The sequence below is a fragment of the Thamnophis elegans genome, chromosome 3, assembly GCF_009769535.1.
Source record: "Thamnophis elegans isolate rThaEle1 chromosome 3, rThaEle1.pri, whole genome shotgun sequence".
NCBI lineage: Eukaryota > Metazoa > Chordata > Lepidosauria > Squamata > Colubridae > Thamnophis > Thamnophis elegans.
This window is the reverse complement of record NC_045543.1, coordinates 45,100,682-45,122,043: the sequence shown is the minus strand read 5'-3', so window position 1 is coordinate 45,122,043 and position 21,362 is coordinate 45,100,682. Positions and strand designations below refer to the sequence as shown.

At 36.3% G+C, this 21,362-nt stretch overlaps 2 protein-coding genes across 4 annotated transcripts; one reads left to right on the top strand and one right to left on the bottom strand.

Moving 5' to 3' along the window:
- Positions 1-198: 198 nt before the first annotated feature.
- APTX (aprataxin) lies at positions 199-12,454 on the bottom strand. Of its 2 annotated transcripts, none has more exons than XM_032212862.1 (8): positions 12,360-12,454; positions 9,389-9,522; positions 8,073-8,119; positions 3,390-3,716; positions 2,334-2,393; positions 2,017-2,243; positions 1,754-1,857; positions 199-804 (listed from the first exon to the last, which is right to left on the bottom strand). In XM_032212862.1, exons 1-8 carry the CDS (start codon positions 12,365-12,367, stop codon positions 650-652), a joined length of 1,062 nt encoding a protein of 353 aa, XP_032068753.1. In that variant the 5' UTR covers positions 12,368-12,454; the 3' UTR covers positions 199-649. The 2 variants fall into 2 exon arrangements, with proteins under 2 accessions (XP_032068753.1, XP_032068752.1); XM_032212861.1 differs by lacking the exon at positions 12,360-12,454 and adding an exon at positions 11,244-12,325.
- Positions 12,455-12,728: 274 nt separating this feature from the next.
- On the top strand, positions 12,729-20,629 carry DNAJA1 (DnaJ heat shock protein family (Hsp40) member A1). 2 transcript variants are annotated; one of them, XM_032213500.1, is made up of 9 exons: positions 12,729-12,899; positions 13,678-13,822; positions 14,730-14,907; positions 15,402-15,506; positions 15,601-15,828; positions 16,708-16,822; positions 17,981-18,096; positions 18,768-18,868; positions 19,078-20,629. In XM_032213500.1, exons 2-9 carry the CDS (start codon positions 13,691-13,693, stop codon positions 19,294-19,296), a joined length of 1,194 nt encoding a protein of 397 aa, XP_032069391.1. In that variant the 5' UTR covers positions 12,729-12,899; positions 13,678-13,690; the 3' UTR covers positions 19,297-20,629. The 2 variants fall into 2 exon arrangements, with proteins under 2 accessions (XP_032069391.1, XP_032069392.1); XM_032213501.1 differs by lacking the exon at positions 12,729-12,899 and adding an exon at positions 13,318-13,463.
- Positions 20,630-21,362: the final 733 nt, after the last annotated feature.

The following is a 21,362-nucleotide window of genomic DNA, read 5'->3' as shown; positions in this document are numbered from 1 at the left end:
GATTTTTAAAAAAATAAGTTTTCAGATTTCATATCGTAATGCCTGTTACACCCACAGCACTCTACTTAGAAACAGTATAGTGATAAAGCTGAAAGTCAAATTGGGAAAGCAGAGAAATGCCTCCAACATAGGGTGGAACATTATCCTAATATCTCAGGCTACAAATCAAATCTTACCATAGTACATTTTAGGTTTATCACCTTTTACCCGTGCCAGTTTTGAAAATGAATGCCAAGGTTCAGCTTGAAATGTAGAATAGTACCCTGAATGTAAGCGCAAAGTTACCTTCCGTCACATCAAAGTTAAAACACATAACAAAAAGATTCATTCAACAGCAGGGCTCATTTTAATTGGCCAATTAGTTATAACAAATTCTTTAGCACGAAAGGCAGAGAGATGTCTTGGGTGAGGGTTCCACTGCAAAAGCACAAATACAACATCATTGTACAAACCTTTTACATTTCCACATCCCTCCTATCCATAACAGCCACTTCCTTCCACAAATACCATTGGTCACATTAAGGTAGACAATGTTTTGGCACACTTCATAAGGCAATAGCATTAATATTTGCATATGAACATGAACATTGGAACTGAGTTTACCCAATATTCAGGAAGCTGTCGTGCATAAATAAAATCAGTCCATGCGTCATTTTGGCCAATGTTCTTTAAGGTGTTCTTTTAACTGAGGGATAGTTGGCAGTTGCTTTTTGCACATGTGGCACTTCAGTGGCAATGTTAGAAGTTGGGTAGCATTCTTATCCACAGTTATTCTTCCTTTCTTTTTTATCACTGCTATCACATCTGAAGAGGAAAAGGGGAGAGGCATAATACGGGAGTCCCCAATCCACAGACCGTATCCATCCTACTCCAAACTTCGTATGAATGGTTTTAGCTACCAATATTCTTCCGTGAACCGGAGGGGGCGTGGTTTTGTGTGCTGCCTGTATTCCAGGGATGGGGCTTTACCCAGCATGCCAAAAGCCAGGCAGCGCAAACAAGCAAAGTCCCATCCATGGGATTTAGGCAGCACACAAAACCATGCTTCCTCCGGTCCATGGAAAAATCTCTCTCCACGGAACCAGTCCCTGGTGCCGAAAAGCTTCAGGGCCGCTGGCATAATAGATCTAGGATTATAGCTCCAGTCATATCCATCCCACTCCAAATCCCGTATGAATGGTTTTAGCTACCAATATTTTTCTTACTTAGATCAAACCTTAGAAACTGGGAGGAGAGAATTCATGACATTTGATATAATTTTCAGCAATATCGACAAGCTCACAATCTCAAGGTTCTTTATATTAATGCCAAAATTAGCATCCAGAGAATGGCTGTGTTTCTGGAGAAAACATCCAAAAAATGTTTGGTATGAATGAGTTGTCCAAAAATTTGCTCTGAAAGAATCTTATAAGCCAGTCAAACTAGGCAGCAGCCACACTTGTTTTACTGTGTCTGAGCTTTTCAAATATATATAGGGAAGATATTTGTCCTTACAAGAAGGGAGAGAAGTGGAATTCTCTTTCAATGGCCCTTTTCTCTCATATGGGAAAACCTTTTGCAGGAGAACACTTGCCTTACCTCAATTCTTTTAGTGCTAAAACTAGATGTACTTTACCTGTCTACTTGCTTTCTATGGGACCGGTGCAGGAACTTTATTAAACCAGCAGGGCGGTAGCTATTCAATTACTTTGATCTTAAGTTATAGGAAGAAACCCAAGTCTGAAATAGAAATTAAAAGAGCCTCTGTTATTACCTGTAGAGTCCAAGAAGTAATTGGTTGTGAAGGAATTCCAATGCTTCTTGGTTTTAAACCACTCAGAATCAAAGTCTTGGCTAATGACATGAAGATGTAGCTGGCTAAAAAAATCAAGGAAAAATGATAACTAGAATTGGTATCACTACAGCAAAAACAATGTGTTGAAGAGCATTTTTACTAACAAAAGATATAGGCCAGAAGGCAGCATTTCTTCTAATGCATGTTTGATAAAAGGTTAGCATACCTTAGTTCTGCCTTACCTCATGCTGGGTATGGCATGGTAGCCTAATCTGAAGTGCAGGCTGTCTTTCTCCGCGCACTGCTGGATTATCATTTCTCCAACCTTGTGCATATGTTGCAACAGTTCAAGATGCTCATGAGTTACTACAAATAAAGTGGAAATAGATTTCCAGGGCAACACTAACCAGTGATAGCGAGCTTTGGGATATTTATCCTTTATAACTACAACTTGCTCATCCTTGTAAACCTAACAGGGAAGAAAATGAATCAGAGTTAACAATGATGTTAATATTCTCATGATTATCCATCTTGAAGCAAAGCAACATGAAAACTTTACCTGCATGTTTGGGTTTTGCATAGAAACCTTCAGACCTTGAGCCCAGTATGGCATACATTCCTAAAGGACAAACAGAAGAATCTAAATTCATTTAGATAGATAGATAGATAGATAGATAGATAGATAGATAGATAGATAGATAGATAGATAGATAGATAGATAGATAGATATAGATAGATGATAGATAGATATAATTAAAACTACAAAATGTATTTAGAAGAGTCCAGTAGGAAAAATGTCCTACTACTACAGTAACCAAGCTTCAGATTGCAATCTTAAATTCAATTTAATTGTGCTTCTGAATAGCTAAAATAATTTTAAGAGGCACTTAAATACTTTTCACAGTATACATAATGCTAAAATGCTTATCACTTTGAGACTGCTCCCAAGAGAAACAAATATAACTCAATAGACAGAATGTACAGTACCTTACTCAAAAATAACCCCCAGGTGGTGACCTAGTTCAAAATGCCAGTCACTCGCACACCTAAGCTCCAAAAGCATTCTCATTACGTTTTCCTGCTCCCTAGATAATTATGAGTCTTGACTTAACCTCTCTTAATGATGGAATAGCTTTTATCAGCAGAACAAGAGGGAAAGGTTTCCTTCTGCCTGCTGCCCTAGTATGTTCTTGTAATTTCCTCTAAAGGGGGCCTAGAATAAATTGGGGAACAGCAGTATCAGGGATTGTATGGCGTCAAAGTCTGTTCTTATTCAAATGTTATGGCTCCTCTCAAAAAAAAATATCTGGCAATTATTTGCAGGAGCATTGGGAATTCTCTTAAGAACTCCAGTCCTCATGTAACAGGCGGAGGAATAAGTTGGAAGAGTGAAAGGAAGATTGTTTGCTTGCATTACCAAACCAGAGAGAGGGGTTCATTCTCTGTTTATGTACAGTAATTTGCCCTGTCAATGTTGGTGGGAATGAAGAAAAGCTGAGATTTGGAGGGGGGGGGGGAAGAGACCTTGGTTGAGGTCCTATAGACCAAAGGCTCTCCTTGCCTACCTTCCTGTGTTCAGTTTTGCAACACCAATCGCTCTCATTTCTTTGCTCACCATTTTGGTAGAAGAGCTTTCAAGTGAAGAAACAGAACTGCCATCTGTCACCACGTTATACAAATTGTAGTTTTGCAGTTCCATCTGGTCAGTTTTTATTTGTTTTCCAGAAAAGCTTTCCACATTTTTGTTCTCAGGTTCACTGTGTGGCCTTTTTTCAGCAAGTTCCTTGCTTTCCCGACCAACACATGTGCCCATTTCCTCCAAGAATTGTACAGTGTATGGATACAATTTATTGACAATATGGAGAACCTGTCCTGGCTTCAGTCTTGTTTCTTGATCTTTACCAACATCCACTAGATCAATACTGGTTGGATTGACTCCTATCTTGGGGAAAAAGGCAAAATTACTTATCATGTCAATATTTCCTCTCCCTGAAAGTCAGAATCCCTGAAATATATTGTGAGATCTTATTAAATCAGAGGACCCCAATAACAGGGCCATGAACCAGTACCAGTCCATGCCCTATGAGGGACCAGGCCAAACAAGTGGTGGGTGAATGAGCAAAGTTTATCTGCACATGCATGGGATCCAGGCTACTCATGAAACCATTCCCCTCCTGTCCATGGAAGACAATTTTTCTTCCCAAACTGATCCCTGGTGCCAGAAAGGTTGGGGACCACTGTATTAAATAATTAAAATAGACCATCTCATTTCCAGAGAAAGGTGGCAGACTGGAGACAGCTCCATAGAAAAATGAATTTTATACAATTCTAATATGAAGTTAAAGAGTGCAACAAAAGCTAGGATATATTAAAGCATCTACCATCCCCAAGTTACCACCAGTTCCCTCAAATTATGTATATATAATCAAATAGTGAAAATCTTGTGATAGGAGTGTTTCATGAGAACTGATAAGTGCAATGAAAAAAGGCTAATTCCTATAATTATTCATATTTTCATTTTTAATTCTTAACTAAGGAAACAAAAGTGGGAAACTTAAGGTGCTATACCTAAACTATATCTTTGTTTTTGCAAAATGTTATGTTTTATGCAATGTTCCTACCAAAACTGGCTTGATAGCCCTAGGTTAAAGATCATTTAATCTGGATTTATGCACTAAAATACTTAAGAATTAAGAAATATTTGCCAATCCATTTTAAATATACAGGAACAAAACAGTTTATTTTAGACTGATTGCTATCCCATTAACCTGGGAATAAGTCCCACAGAATCAATGAGGATTACTGCTGTGACAATACACATAGGATAGCATTCTAAACCTCCTATAAAGAACAAGGAAATCACAGAAATTCAGTTTTACTTTCTGGATTGGAGCAAATAATTGTGAATGAAGTCTGTTATATATTAAAGAAGACAAGAGGAATGTACTGTAATAGATTTCCACCACATGGAATGGATCTTAACAGGTGTACCAAAAGAATGACGTTCAATAAAGGTTAAAGTTAATAAAAGTAAACAAAGGAGGTTTCTCGTGATGTACCGTCTTACACAATAGATAATCCACCTGAATCCACAAAAATCAAACCTTAGTTAGAGCAGACAGCTAACTCTCTTGCTTTATTAATCTCGGTGGAACCAAATTGAGCAAAAGGGAAATCATGCTAGAGTGTTCCTATTTTTTAAAAAGAAAAAAAGAAAAAGAAGCCTGGCTTTCATTCTTTTGTGTCTGTGGGTTCAGTTATAGTGTGGGTTCAAATTAGCCTGAATATTCTCCTGGTTTCCCTTTGGAAAATTCTGGGAACTGTAGTTTTATAAAGCATTTCCTGAGCCTTTTATTACAAAACATCAAGCCATGACCCCTATGCACCACCCAGAATCATTTGGTCAAGAATTTTGATAAGCAAACTCATTAGGATTTGACTTAAATGGAATGTACAATTGCCTCAAAACTTACCACAGAAAGCCACCTACCCCTCCCATTTTTAAACAACTTGAAGGATTTCAGCATTTTGTTTGAAGTTGATGTGATGCTGAACTCCCAAAGCAAATAAATTTTGAAGAGGTATAGAATACATAGAATCCTGTTCCTAATAAAGCTGCTTTGCAATAAGACAAATGGAGGATTGTTTTGTTTGGGCTTAGCATGGTTTATAAACCCAGTCACTATGGTTGGCACATTGTGGATTATTATTAAAAGCATTTATTTATTACATTTATAAAATACCAATCATTTTAATTCCTTCGATTTAACATGTAAACCTAACCATTAAGAGTTTGTAAAATACATTTTATAGGGTAGCATGTTTTATAAACTCAGTGAATATACTGATTCAGTAAGCCTTTCTTAAATCATAGCTTAGCATAAGATGTAATGATTCATAGCAAAGGTTAGTTCTTATAAGGTAGGACTCAACATGACTAGTTATGAACGAAATTTTCTACTTAACAATACAATCATAAAGCAAGATGTCACATGACTGTATCGCTTAGCAACCACAATCCCATCAGTCCTGGTGATGGTGTGAGTTTGACACCCGCATGCTACACTGTGTTTTGGGAGAACATAGTGGATCATGTAAATGTGACTATTCGACAAAAGGAAAAATTTTCAGAGGATAATTTTCTCTTCTTACCTAGTATATGGAATTTGGCAACTGGACATGTTAACCAAGAACCACTGGTCATTAAACGAATACCCAGCACAGTCCAAGCCACCTAAGGTTGGTCACTCCCAGTCCCAAGTCTCAGTAATACAAGGGACAGTCTCCAACCCCCACCCCCTACATCTACCTATCTATCCTTCCCTCTTTCGCTTTCCTGTACCCAGCTTTGTGAGGCAGCATGGCTCAGGGACTGTTTGCCATGCCCTGGAGAATCACAGCCACCTCAGTCCAGTCCCATTCCTTTGTTCAATCCCGCCATAACTTTGCAGCCACTTGAATAAATGGCTGTAAGTTGAGGACTACCTGTAAAGAATTTTGCAATTACTTTTGGTGGGACTGTATTAAGATTTAAATAAAATAGAGCTCTATTATCTGAAAACAATCATATCAGTTAGAAAACTATAGAATGGAATAGATTCAGTCTTTTTTCTCATGCTAAATTGACCTCATGGTGAAATTCAACATTAAAAATTGGGAAACAGCTAATGATATGGAAAAATTGGATGAAAGCAGGGATATTAACTTTTGGACCAATTAATAGATGATGAAGATGAATTTTTCACACACAGATTAATATTATCTATCAGATGTAACTCAGTAGCAATATTTATGGGTAAAACAGTTGTTAACATCATTATTTGGACTAGCAGGATTTTCAGCTTCTCAGACTACTAGAACAGCTGGTTAATCATTTAAAACTAAAAAAACCTTGCTATTAATTTTTCTAGATATTTGTAATCAATAAATTTGATATGCAGATACTAACTGATGATTGGAATAAAGAATCAGAGGTTCTTATATTATCTAAACAATGAGAGACTGAGGACAGCATGTTGTTGAAGATATAAAGACAATTCTTCTTGTAAACATATTTTTAATAATGTCCTATACTGTGTTTTGAGAGAAAGTAGTGGACCATATAAATGTGACTATGCAACAAAAGTTAAAATTTTCAGAGGGTAATATTTTCTTATTACTTATCTAGTATATAGAATTTGGCAACTGAACATGTAAATGGATTCTCCATGGCTTTACTCTAGCTGAAAGACTGATGTTGCAGCATTGGAATGATAAATGGCCCCCATTTACTCAAAGGTTTGAAGACCTGATTATACTTGCTACTTATGATCAGGTGACATAAAGGCATAGACTTTGTACGGGTAAGTCTAATGAAATATGGGGTTCATTTATATAATATACAGTTGGTTAAAAAAGTATGGTAGTTTTATAAGTGTATTAGAAATATATATCTATGTATGTGTGTGTGTGTGTGTATATATATATATATATATATATATATATATATATATATATATATATATATATATATAATTTTTCATATATACATACATACATACACACACACATTTATATATATATATATTCTTAGATTTGTATACATACATACATACATTACTGTGCAAAAGTTGTAGGCAGGTGTGAAAAAATGATGTAAACAAAGAATGCTTTCAGAAATATAAATAATGATTGTTTATTTTTATCAATTTTCAAAATGCAGGCAGATATGTATCCATCATGCAATAGCATCAGGGAGGCGTATGATTGGCCCCAAATTTATTCTGCAGCAGGACAACGACCCCAAGCATACAGCCAAAGTCATTAAGAACTATCTTCAGTGTAAAGAACAAGAAGTACTGGAAGTGATGGCATGGCCCCCACAGAGCCTTGATCTCAACATCATCGAGTGTGTCTGGGATTACATGAAGAGACAGAAGGATGTGAGAAAGCCTACATCCACAGAAGATCTGTGGTTCACCAAGATCTTTGGAACTTCCTACCAGTCAAGTTCCTTCAAAAACTGTGTGCAAGTGTACCAATGAGAATTGATGCTGGTTTGAAGGCAAAGAGTGGTCACACCAAATATTGATTTGATTTAGATTTTTCTTTTGTTCGCTCACTTTGCATTTTGAAAATTGACAAAAATAAACAATCATTATTTATATGTCTGAAAGCATTCTTTGTTTATAGCAGTTTTTCCCGCCTGCCTAAAACTTTTGCACAGCACTGTATATATATTGATGTATTTACCTATGTTTATTTCTTTTTCTGTTTTAGTAATTTATTCCATAATGGTGTATGGAAGGAAAAAGCATACCTGTTTAACCTTGACATACCCTTTGTTGTAATCTGCTTTTAGTTGTACTGAAAAAAAAAAGTGACAAAGAATGATATTAGGCTGTGAATTTTATGGAAGTTCTGGGGAAGGGGGAGAAAAGGGGTCAATTCAGAAAAGCAAATGCTTTAACAGTGATGCAATTTAAATTAAACTAGGTGCTAGGAGACAACCAATTTATTCTCATTTTTTTTCTCTTTGGAAATAAATGCAGCCAGAAAATTATGAGCTACGATCATGTGGATTAAAATTGCTACAATTACATGCCATAATAGTTTAATAATACTTCACTTAAGTTTCATACTAGCTCCCTGTTCTAATTAATCTCTGGGTTTCAGTAGTTATACGCAAGGGGAAAATATTTTTTTTCTTTTTCAGATTAGGTTATACATATTTGCACTAGAGCTCTCCATATGCCCACACACCACACTGTATATCAGTGTTCTAGACATGGACAGAAAATGTCAGGGTACTCCTCATTCAGTCCATTCCAGGACTATCTAAGCAGCATATGTGGCTGAGTTTACCTGAAGTCACTATTATTTTCTAAAAGGGCAGATTCATTGCAGGGTTTAAAAATTGTATTAAACTTTCTTATATTGTTCCATCTTCTATAGTTACTTCTACCCATCAACTGCAAATTGCAAATATAAAAGCATAACCTTACTTCCATCCATAAAATGTTGGGTAGTACGGGTAGTTCTCATTTAGCATTAAATATTAGCATTAACAATAAGTAACTTTGCAACCAATCCTCACATTTACCATGTCTATAAAGCAAAGAAAAGCTGAAGTGAGATCATAAGCATAGTTGCAGTTTTACTTAGCAACCGTTTGGTTTAAGAACCAAGGTGAGAATTGTGGTCACTAAATGAGAACTATCTTTACAACAAAACATTACTTAGTTATAAAATGTTGATTGAAAATATGTTACATATATTATCTTGTAATCCTATTGGGGACACCTGTTTTACTGCTTTCCTGTGCAGTTCATTTCTAGAGTCTTTCGGAGTAGATGGTCATAATAAAATCCAATTAATAAAAATAACCTGAGAAAATGAAAATAGACATCCTTGAGAGTAGAAATTAAATTCAAACCAGTTTTCCTAGCTCAACTTCTTAGCTTCATAGTTACTGCTCATCATGCCACATATTTTGACTCTTTATCTGGCACCAGATATTTATGTCATTAGGCATAATAAAAAAGAGGCAAAAGTAAAAGTAGAAGTAAAAACTACTTAGTTTACTAAGATTTACTCCCTAGCATATTTAAGGCTGCTATTTTAATCTTAATTTACCTTGTTTTCGTGAGCACTTCTTGTCTGTTATCTCCGTGTCAGGCCCACGCCCTATCACCACCATTTCTAAATGCGGTAGTTTAATTCGCTGACAGCTTCTATCTTTGCTCACTAGCCAGCATACACGCATTGTGCTCAGGGAGGGAGGGGGAAAAAAGAAATATTCAGTTTTATCAAATAAGGTTCAGCTAGGGATTATGATCTACAGGTGCTATAAAAGTATTTTATTTCAAAACACTCGCTAGAGGTTTTTATCTACTGTTTAAAATTTACTCTATCCATCTACAAAGGGAAGAGCACAAAAATCTACAAGACTTTGAATAGTTTATTATCCAAAATGTTGAGATGCCAAATAGATTTTCATTTATTTTGTTATAAAATGCATAGATTTGACAAAATAACCTATTAAACAATTTACATTATGCTACCTTTATACTTATGCATATTTATAATTATATTAAACTTAAAATAGATTAATTAAATTATAAAGCATTCCAATTAAAGAAATTGTTCTGTAACTTATATGCAATGTCATTTTTAAAAACTATACTTTAATATTGAGCCACAGAATAATTTCATTCACTCTAAAACTTTACAGTACATTTATAAAGTGTCATTTTTTAAAGTCTAATAGTTTTTAACTAACACATTTAACTAAAAGTTTATAAATTAATGTAGACCAAAAGCACCAATTCATACTTGGCATAGCTTTTTTCTTCTTCCAGGAGAAAAAAAACAGAATTTGCTTATTTGAAATAAATATTCTAGCACATCAGATTTTTTTCAGCTGATGGAGTACAGTGCTAAATCTTTTACCATTGGCCAAAGGGCAACATTAAGTAGTGATGGGTGAACTAGCTGAAAGCAATGTGCCTATGAAATGAAGGTTTTCTTTCAATGAAGCTGTTGTTGAGCGTATCTATGGTAGAATCCAAGGAACGAAATTATTTTTGCAGACCAAAACAGTGGAAATCATCCTATTTTTAACTTCTAGAATACTCCAAGAGACTGCTTACTGAATTTCTAAATTGGAAAAAAACAGAGCTAACTCTATTTTGTTTCATAAAAAATTCAGAAAACAATTTTGAATTTGTTTGGAGAAAGTTTGCAGAACCTTAGACTTTGAACAATTATAAACAGAAAATTCACTGCCCTTCCTTTTACTCCATAAAATAACTATTTACTTTGTACTTCTTACTACCTGTAACAGAGAAACTAAGAAAAGGGTGCAGTTTCATTATTAAGTTTTTCTTTGAATTCAGAAGGTGGTTTTTGAATGGATTCTGTATCTGGAAGCAGGAGTGTTCAGCACTTTTCAGGATACAGAAACTATTTTACAATGGAAATGGAAGCGGTTAACTCCCTCTTTTTCCATCATATTGCAAATATGACAAATGAGAACTATGTTGGAAAGCAATTGTTCATGGATATATGGATCCAAAGTTTGGCTCTGCGCTGTATTTTATTCAGGCTATGATACATATAACCAACATCCAGATTTAATGCATGTTTATTTTAAAAAATCCAATTAAGTAACTTCAGCATGTAATGTAACAGAACCACCTGACACAATTTAGGTAGCTTTTGAGAGTCAATGACTGTATGAATATACGAGTTCCTTCGAGGAAAATGTTGTAACAGAAACATTTCTTCCAAACAATCTCTCTTACGCCATCTCACTGTACAATTTTTCCTTGCTTTTTTAAAAGACCATCTAAAGACCCACGTACCCCATCCGATTTCGTCTCTCCTAACAATTTTCGATGGGTTATTCACCCCCCACACCAAAATACCAGAAGCTTCTCACGGGGAACCGCCTCCTTTCATCTACACACTCCCTCGCATTTCCACTCACCTCCACGTTGCCATCTCTGCACCTTGCTACATGTCCTAACCAATAGCGTTCCTCTGGACCGCTTCGAGCCCAATCAAATACCAGTTTCTGACGCCTTATTCCCACCCCCTAAGAGGAAGGAAGTAAATACCCAGCCAAGTTTCTCGACCTTTCTTTCCCGCAGTGAAGATAGGAGGGGAAAAAAACCTTTGGTCTTGAGATGTATGTTTACAAGGATTCTTGTTCGGATTTTTTCTTATTTATTTAACCAATAAAAAAAGCTATGCCGATCCATTAAAACAAAACTCATTGTATTGATATTAAGGCCATTCAAAATCTCACCAAATATTAAGCAAGCTCTTCAATTCTCCAACTTTTTATCGGCTGGATGTTAAATTAAAGCCGAAAAGGTAGAAACTACTTTGAGAATCCCACCATGTTTTGCTGACATTTTTATGTCAACAAAAATGTCATTTTGCTGACAAAAATGAAATGCAGCGAATATGTATTTTTTTAAAAAATCCTATGCTGAATATTAATACCAGAATTTAAAATTTAATAGAACTATAGGTGCATGTAGGATCTCAGTTTTTATGTGTTTTTTCGAGATGTCCCTGCTGTTTCTAAAATTCAGAAATAACTTTTTAAAGAACAGATGAAAAAGGCACACACAAATTTAAATGCCCCATCCTAAACCATTAATTTGTTTTACATGATGTCACATTAGTTTCTTATACCAGGAAGACCTAAATATCCTAAACACTGAAATTGTAATTTTAAAATTGGTATGAATACATATTTTAAAAATCCTAATGAGTTTTGGATGCAAATACATTAATCCGGATTTAAAGTACAACCGAAACCAGAGACATTTTTGGGATGACCAAGGGCCAGATAAGAAAAAAGCAATGCAACTTCTTATATATAACTGCAGATCAAAAGAAGAAAGGTTCAATACCACCCACAATGGTAGTTGGTGAAAATGATGGAATTTGCAAAGATGGCTTTTATTTATTTATTTATACTATTTGTAAGCCACCTTATTAGTGGGAGGGTGGGGAATATAAATTTAATAAATAAATAAAACAAGCTTTTTCGACGCAGTGCTTAAGAGTGGGATATTATATTGTCGCTTACTTTATCATATCCCTCACACTAGACGATTCGGGTTGCCCTAATCCTGGCCTCAAGTAGCTGCGCAGAACCGCTCAGTTCTACGAGGCTTCGAAAGGTCGGATGCGCCCACCCCTGCCGCTTTGCATTCTGGTCCTTGTAGTTTGCCCTTGTTGAGCTGCATCGAAAAAATGGCGGCGGCCCGAGCACGTTGCCTATCTTGCCGTGATGGGAGTTGTAGTTCCCGGCGGTAATATAATCCTCTCGACAGGTGATTGGAAGACGGCTTGTTTTTCGTCATCGCTTCTAGAAAGCCGACGAATGCCAGCCATCGATGGTACCAGCAGAGAAGGCGGTGTTTCCGGGATTGGGTGGGGCTTCCTTGAAAAAAGAAAACTCCCCGGATGCTGCCTAGCCTGAGACCGGCTCGGAACTTTCCAGAAAAGTCGCGGTCGTTTTGTCTGTGGGAGAGAAAGAGGCAGGAGAAGGTGGCACTCGGCGGCAGGAGCGGGTAGACTTACGGGGAAGACGTCAGGCTGCCTTTTTTTCGGCCGAAAGCGCGAGGTGGGTGGAAGACAAAGGGAAGCTGTTGGCCGCGCCTTCCTTTCTCCCCCCCCCCTTTCTCCCCTCCTCGTCGTGCGAGGAACGGCCGCCTGGGCAGCTTCGTCCGCGCGCCTGGGAAGCCGAGGCGCGCGCGGGAGTGGGGTGCGGGTGGTGCGGCGCGCGAGCCGAAACCGTGCTCTTGAGGGGAAGGGGGTGGGGGACCCGAGCGAGATGGGTAAAGGAGGCACGAGGACGGAAGGGGTGGGGGTGGTCGGTGGGGGGACTGGGGAAAAGCCTGCGAGAAAGGAGCCTTTGGGGAACCGGGCAGGAGGGTTTGGTGCCCGTTGTCCGTGAGACGAGGAAGGGCGACCATGAAGAAGCATCCTTTCTGGGTGTCCTGTTGGGGAGAAGGCGGGGGGGCTTGGGGTGCGGGGGGGGAGAGTAAGCCCTTTTTCAGGTGAGTGACCTTCATCTACTCGGGAACAGGCAGGTGTGCGACTGAAGCAACGGAATTTCATTCAGGCAATTAAAACGAAGGTGGCCGAGTCAAGCGGGAGGAACAAGAAAAGGTTCTTTTGTGACCGAGTTAGTACCTGTTTGTATAGCCATTTAGGCTGTGGGAGGCTAGTGCGGGGAGGTGGATGAAAGATGGGGGAGGATTGTTTCTGTTGAGGATAAAAGAGGTAGAAGGAAAGGGAAATAAGAAAGTGTGGGAGAGTCTCAACAGCTGTTTTTACTCCCTTTCTTTAAACTGGTGTAGTCTTACTATTATTCTCTTCCCCTCCATGTTCTCATGCAGGTAGGGTTGCATCATGGTGAAGGAGACCACATACTACGATGTGCTTGGGGTAAAACCTAATGCCTCTCAGGAGGAGTTGAAAAAGGCTTATAGGAAGTTAGCATTGAAGTATCACCCAGATAAGAATCCTAATGAAGGTGAAAAGGTGAGTTAATGCGTGTGGTTTTTTTAAAAAAATCTTTCTCTTCTCACTTTCTGCTAGTATGTGGCAGGTACTCTGCACCCATTTCATTTTACTCGGTACCCATCCATTTCTTGGTATGATGTGTTGGATCTTGGTTGTTGAGCCCATATGCATACTTATCTTCATGACATAATATTTCTTCAGGTCCTCAATGTTTCCATGTTCTATTTTGCTTCACTGTTGCTTGCCTTTGAACATTTTTGTTTCTTGTCCTGCAGATGTCTCTTATTGAAAATGCAACTTGGTTTTTACAGTAAAGTGTCTTTCTTTTTGAGAAGGTTTGAAAAACTTACATAAAATTCTCTCTCCATGTCATTTCCTAGTGATCTTTAGTAAAAGTTTTCATGATGAGCTTGACTCCTGGTGACTTATGTGGACATATCCACATGCAAATCAGCATGTTTTTTACTTCCCAGTCTGTCTTACAATCACTGCCTGTTGGAAAGCTTGCAGCCTAGCTCTTGTGGCAGCACCTAGTCATTGTTAGCTGTTTTTGAAAAGTAGCATTGAACCTGTGAACTAGACTTGGATATAGAAGAAAAATATTCAGCAGAAAAAATAACAAATCACTTTATCACTATATCAAAAAAAAACCCCCAACAATCATTCAGTGGACTTAAAGGTTTACAATTAGGAAGGTTAAAATTTAGATTTGGATTCTTCTGCTGAAATAAAACATTATTTAGAGAACTCTACTTTTTAATAAAATGAGAAAATTCAATCCATAAAGTGGACCAATCATTGGTAATTATTGTATGTTACTAATAATAGTATGTAAATGTAGTAGACTGATCATGGTATAAATAATATCATTTGGCAACAATTACATAAATAGACTAAGCCTTTTGATTTATTTTTTTAAATGTAGTTCAAACAAATTTCCCAAGCCTATGAAGTCCTGTCTGATTCCAAGAAAAGAGAGTTGTATGATAAAGGTGGTGAACAAGCAATAAAAGAAGGTGGTAGTGGAAGCGGTTTTGGATCACCAATGGATATATTTGATATGTTCTTTGGAGGAAGTGGAAGAATGCAAAGGGAGAGGAGAGGTAATGTACAATTTTGTTTCATCTAATGGACATTTTAGTGGTTAACTTTTTATTAGTTTAAAGAGGGGTGGTTCCCTGCAGACATTATAAAGATAAAGGTGATGATGTAGTTTTCAAGGTGAACAGGTAAAGATATCTTTTAATTTCAGAATTTTTATGTAATGTAAAACCATTTGTTTCTTTCTAATGATTGCTGTGGGAGCTGTCATATAATGGAATGTCCACTAAAGCATCTATTAGCATTATTTGAATAGTACCTCAAAGTCTGTTTGCTCTTATTGCTGTTAATATTAGCTGCACAAATTATACAATAGTCCAAATGTTTTCAACATAATTTAAACTGCGCATGAAATGGCCTTTGTGACTCTTTACTTAGAAATGCCCCATTGGATCCAGCCAAGTTTAATTTCCATTGTAATAAATGTGACTTTTCCCCAAAAAAAGTTCTCAGCCATGAACTGAATTAATTCTTAATAACATGCTTTTCATTTCAGGTAAAAACGTTGTTCATCAGTTATCAGTAACTTTAGAAGACTTGTACAATGGAGCAACCCGGAAACTTGCTCTGCAGAAAAATGTGATTTGTGACAAATGTGAAGGTAGGCTAAAACATTAATTTTTTAGATGTTTAGGAGAAATTTTAATGTAAAAAGATGGAGTCTATTTAATCTTAATTTTTTTCATGTTTTCTAGGACGAGGGGGCAAGAAGGGTGCAGTAGAATGTTGCCTTAATTGCAGAGGAACAGGCATGCAAATAAGAATTCATCAGATAGGACCCGGAATGGTTCAGCAAATCCAGTCTGTGTGCATGGACTGCCAAGGCCATGGGGAGCGCATCAGTCCCAAGGACAGGTGTAAAAGCTGCAATGGAAGGAAAATTGTTAGAGAAAAGAAAATTCTGGAAGTCCACATTGATAAAGGTATACTAAATGAGAAATTAGGAGTTGTGGAATATTAAAAGTCCTAGAAAAGATTTACATATTAATTTAGAAAGGGATGATAAATTACATTTGGGTTATCTGTGCCATGATATCTGTGTCTTTCACTAATTTTTCTTCTTCAGAATTATCCTGTTTGATAAAGAACATAGTTCTATAGCAGTGATGGTGAACTTTTTCGGCACCAAGTGCCCAATCAGGAATGCATATGCCGGAAACCTGAAGACCAGCTGGCGATGTGCCTACAGGGAGGGCTCTGAGTGCCATAAGTTCACCATCACGGTTCGATAATATAGTTCTCCATCACGGTTCGATAGAATATAGTTCTCCCACCCCCTGACTTTCTAGGCATTAAACACCAATACCTCTGTCAAGATATGGTGCTTTCATAAGATAGTAGAACTTCCATAATTTTTGTATGAATTGCAGGTGTTTAATGGCTCCCAGTAAGAATTGAGGGATGCTGTGTGGGTGACAAACTGTCTGCTAGAACAGTTGACATCAGATGGCTTTGCAAAACTAGTATTTGGATAAAAATAATTTTGACTTAAGGGCTGAAATAAACACAAAAGGAAAACACTAAACATGTTCAAATTAAATTATTACAAGAAGTGTACATCACAATATTTAAAAAATTTAAACAGGTTACCTGTACATTCCATAATACAGAACTAGAAATTTTGGCAGAAGAAAATGAGTAAGGAATGACTATTGAGACTGTCTTTTCACTAGCTGTTAAGGGATACGCTTTCTGCTCCTGTTTCATACTTCTACTTGCAGTGAAGAATGCTGAATTTATTAGAACAATAATTTAAAATATATTGTGTAGATTTTAAGTCTAATCTGTTCCTTTTGAAATAGGAATGAAAGATGGTCAGAAAATAACTTTTCATGGTGAAGGTGATCAAGAACCAGGTTTGGAGCCAGGAGACATTATCATTGTCTTGGATCAAAAAGATCATTCTATATTTACAAGGCAAGTTTTAATAATACTGTGGAAAACCTATTTGGGTAGTATGTATAACAGTTTGGGAACATAGGTTGTCAGGCATTAGGGTTTCTTTTTAGAAGACACTGATTGGAGCAGGTTTTAAATTTTGTAGTTAGAATAGGATGGTCAGGGTAACGATTGCACAGTTTATCTTAACTTTCTGCAGGGTTAGTTATTTCTCAGTTTTAAGACGTTTGTTCAGTCTAATGATGCAAAGTCATTAAACTGGTTTTCTTTCTCAGGAAGTTGACCTTTGGATATTAAGTAAAATGTTACATTGATTATAAGGCTTGAAAGTAATCTTTTCTCTAGTTTAAATGCTGAAACAATTTTTTATGTTTGGATGTAAATAGTATGTTTTTGATTGCTGTACAATAGCAAGGAAAATCAGTTTAGTTTTTTCTCATGAAATTGTAACTGGTTTTTTTATTTAGATAATTAAACATGGAATGTTATTAAGTTTCAAAATATTCCTTGATCTATTATGGGGGTCCTCATCCTTTTTGAGCAGGAGAAATTTTGAAAACATGATAGCAGCCCTGTGGCTGCTGGATGGCGGAAATTGCCGTTTCACAAAATGGCTGCCATGGGAAAGTTATAGAGAGCCAGTTTATCAGAACGCTATGTGTTGTGCTGGTTAAGTATTTAATGTTTCCTGCTATCGTGCTAATCTGGGATTTTGGGGAACAAACAAAAATTCCCTTAGGATCCAGGTGCATTATTGCAAATAAAGATAATGCTGGAAGATTCCACTTTAAATCTCAGCATGCCAACATCACTTTAGAAAATTTAAGAAACATATAAAGGAACCCCCACCCTCGATGTCTCTATGTTCTATGGCATGCTGGGGACCACTGGTCTGCTATATTATATATAGCATAATATTTAAAAATATTAAGATAAAACCTTATTTTTTATTTTCCCATATATTCAGATCTGGTGCTAGAATAATTTTATTTCACTAACAAATCCTTTTAATTTTGTAGGAATGCAGATCTCTTTATATTCTCCCTGTACATTTATTTAATAGTACAATTTACCATTTTAAGCAATTAGTTTTTTTACTTGTCTTTTTGGAATTGATATCCTATATAATATGGTTATAGCCCTGCAATTCTAAGGCATATAACTTTTTTTCTGCAGGCGAGGTGAAGACCTGGTCATGTCTATGGTTATACAATTAGTGGAAGCACTCTGTGGCTTTCAAAAACCAATTGCAATGCTGGATAATCGAACTATAATAATTACTTCTCATCCTGGTAAGTCTATGTTGCTCTGAAAAAAAGAACTTGGGTATAATAAGTTTAAATTTAAAGGACCATAGTTTAATGGACTTTGAATGTAAATCTGTCTATATTACTTTATGTGTAGAGTCTTATTTATCAATTTATGATCTGTAAACTTCCTCTTCAGTTAAATGAACATTCTATTTTAACTGACAACTGTTCCCTACTATTAGTCTGTTAAAAGTTTGCAATTATACTGGACTCACTATTAATTGGAACCCACTATAAAATAAATGTTATCCTTTTGAAAAATCCAAGTAAAATTCTACAAAGTTCTTAAGCAACTATAACTCTTAAAAGCAATTTAATTACAGTATTAATTTATCAAATTCATTGCCTTTGATTGACAGGAATGGCACAATCATTTGTAACTTGATGAATTAGAAATCATCTAAACATATCTTGGAAAACCTTTTTTTACCATGATACTGCACTTTAGGAATATGCCATGTTTGGATTCAGTTACAAAATATTTCTAGCACTTTGATCTTTTCCCAGAATCAGGTTATTACCCTCTGTGGATGCCTTGTTCACATGCCTAGCTTGCTGTCAGGATGAGTTTCTGCTTGTGCAATTACAAGTACTTGTAAATTTAATTTTATATAAAGTTTGTTAAACATAAGTTATATCTCTTTAATTTCTAGGTCAGATTGTCAAACATGGTGATGTTAAGTGTGTACTAAATGAAGGAATGCCAATCTACCGTAGGCCATATGAAAAGGGTCGTCTTATAATTGAATTTAAGGTAAGTGACGGTTGAATTACTAATTAAATATCTCATGGAAAATTTCTTCAATATATTTTAGGCAATGCCTTATAATGCTGATTGCTTAAATTTGGTGTTAGTTATACAAATTAAGCAAATGTATCTTTTACATTAACATTCAGACACTTATTTCATAGTTAAAAGTACATTTATGAGAAGCATTCATATATTTTTTTTCTGATTTTCAGGTTCTATTTCCAGAAAGTGGTTTCCTTTGCTCAGATAAGCTATGTCTGTTGGAAAAACTGCTACCGCCAAGGCAAGAAGTGGAAGAAACTGAAGACATGGATCAAGTAGAGTTGGTAGACTTTGACCCATCTCAGGAAAGAAGGCAGCATTACAATGGTGAAGCATATGAAGATGATGAGCACCACCCTAGAGGTGGTGTCCAATGCCAGACTTCTTAAAATGATCTCAGTTACACTTGTGCTGCTTGTCCTGTATGTCAGTTGTGGATGAGTGAAGGACTGAAGTTGCTATATTCAGAATTGCTATTGTCTCTGTAATATTTAAACTTAGTTGTTTTTAAATCAAGTTAACAAATTGAAATCGGTAAAACTACTTGGATCAAGTTGGAATGTTCATATTTCTATAGCGGCTCCTAAGGAAACCTGAAGCCACTTTACTCTGGCTTGTTTTATTTTGTGCATCATAAGTGTGTTGTGTGCAAATGCACTGGCTTAGTATTCAGTGATTTCTGTTTAGTATTATAAATTATATTCCCTCTTATGTATGCATCTGTATTTATGATACATGTTAAAGATGTGAAATTAAATTTTGGTATTCATCTAGATACATTGATGTGTTTTGGATATGCTATGGCTGGTTGAGACTTTGCACAGCACTTGTATGAGACTCTACTTATTTTCTATTCTGGAATGTTAACACCCTTCATTCTATACTGAGCTTTAGTTAGAATGTTGTATATAACTCATTGATGTTAGACAGGATCCTGACATGGTTCTTGGGTAGGAGTAAAAAAATCAACAAACGTCTAAGTGTAAATGGGACAAAAGCTGAAATCTTAAAAAGGACAATAACAGTACATAATTTTTATAGAGGTAATCCTGTAATTAAAAATATGCCTAAGAATAATGGTATAAAACTACATGCATTTTGAGTTTCATGTCACTAACACTTAAATTCGATGCTGCATGAATACTAGCAACAAAAAAACCCATTAGTGCTAAATGACTCCTTAATGAACTGTTCACAGTCCATAAGGTTTTTGTGTGTAGTTTCTGAAAAAAGCTACCTTTTAATGGCTATTTCAAAATGTCAATAAAAGTAACCTAGTATAGATTCATCCAAAATAATAATTAGGCATTGCATTATAACAGGGAGGGGGCGGGGAAGGGTTAGCAGAGAATTCAAGTACATCTTTTAAATACTACACCTAAGACTATTTCTGAAAACTAAGTTGCTAACATTGTCATTTATGATAAGCCCTAAATTTACGTAATTGCTATATGTATATATCTGTATATGGGCAAATAGGATAGCATAAAATAGCATTTCAGTTCCATATGTAATTTTAAAATAAATCTCACCATTAAAATCTTAAATTGGCAAAAAAATAGCTTAAATCCTTGGCAGGGATTTAAGTTGTACAGCAAATTATTTTAATCCTTGTGATAAGGATGAGTTACAATGGAATTATGTGTCTTTAAAATGCTTGATTATTGTACTTTACATTCAGTTTGTACCTGTAGGGGGAAATAAAACTATCTAACAGCTTCATCTCTTCTTCCTTTTTGGCCTATATAACCATCCATTCCAAATATACATTTGTCAAGAAAATGTCCTAAAAAAAACCTTGGTTTAGTTTGGCGTGTTGCTAAATGTGGTGATCCTGAGGCTCATACACTTTGGTATCCACCTTTATCCCACTGAAGCCAGTTACAAGAAATAAGTTTGAAAGCATGTAAAATGCAAGTAGAAAAAATAGGAAACACCTTTGGTGGGAAGGTAACAGCGTTCTGTGCGCCTTCAGTGTTTAGTCATGCTGGCCACATGGAGACCATGGAGACTACTTTGGACAGCGCTGGCTCTTCAGCTTTGAAATAGAGATGAGCACCACCCCTAGAGTCAGAAACGACTAGCACATATGTGTGAGGTGAACCTTTACCTACACACACATTCACATTTTAGGTAGTGAGGGTTGTAGAGGGTTTTTTCAGTTCAGAAATGATCAGTGTTTGAGGAGAATTGAAATGGGAGCAAGCTTTTGTCATTCCTATAATAAATTCCCCCTAAACTCAGAAATTTTTCCCCAAACTGGGCTTTTGTAAAGGATATTAGATTACAACATGAAAAAGGAAAAGTCTGGGGCACATAGTGTTACCATTCCTTAAACACTCAGTCACTGGAAAAGCTGTCCTAGATCATGCCACCAAATACAACACATACTATAGTTATTTCTTTAGCATGAGCTCTCCCTCCATCTCTCCTGATTGGCTGGATGAATTACCAT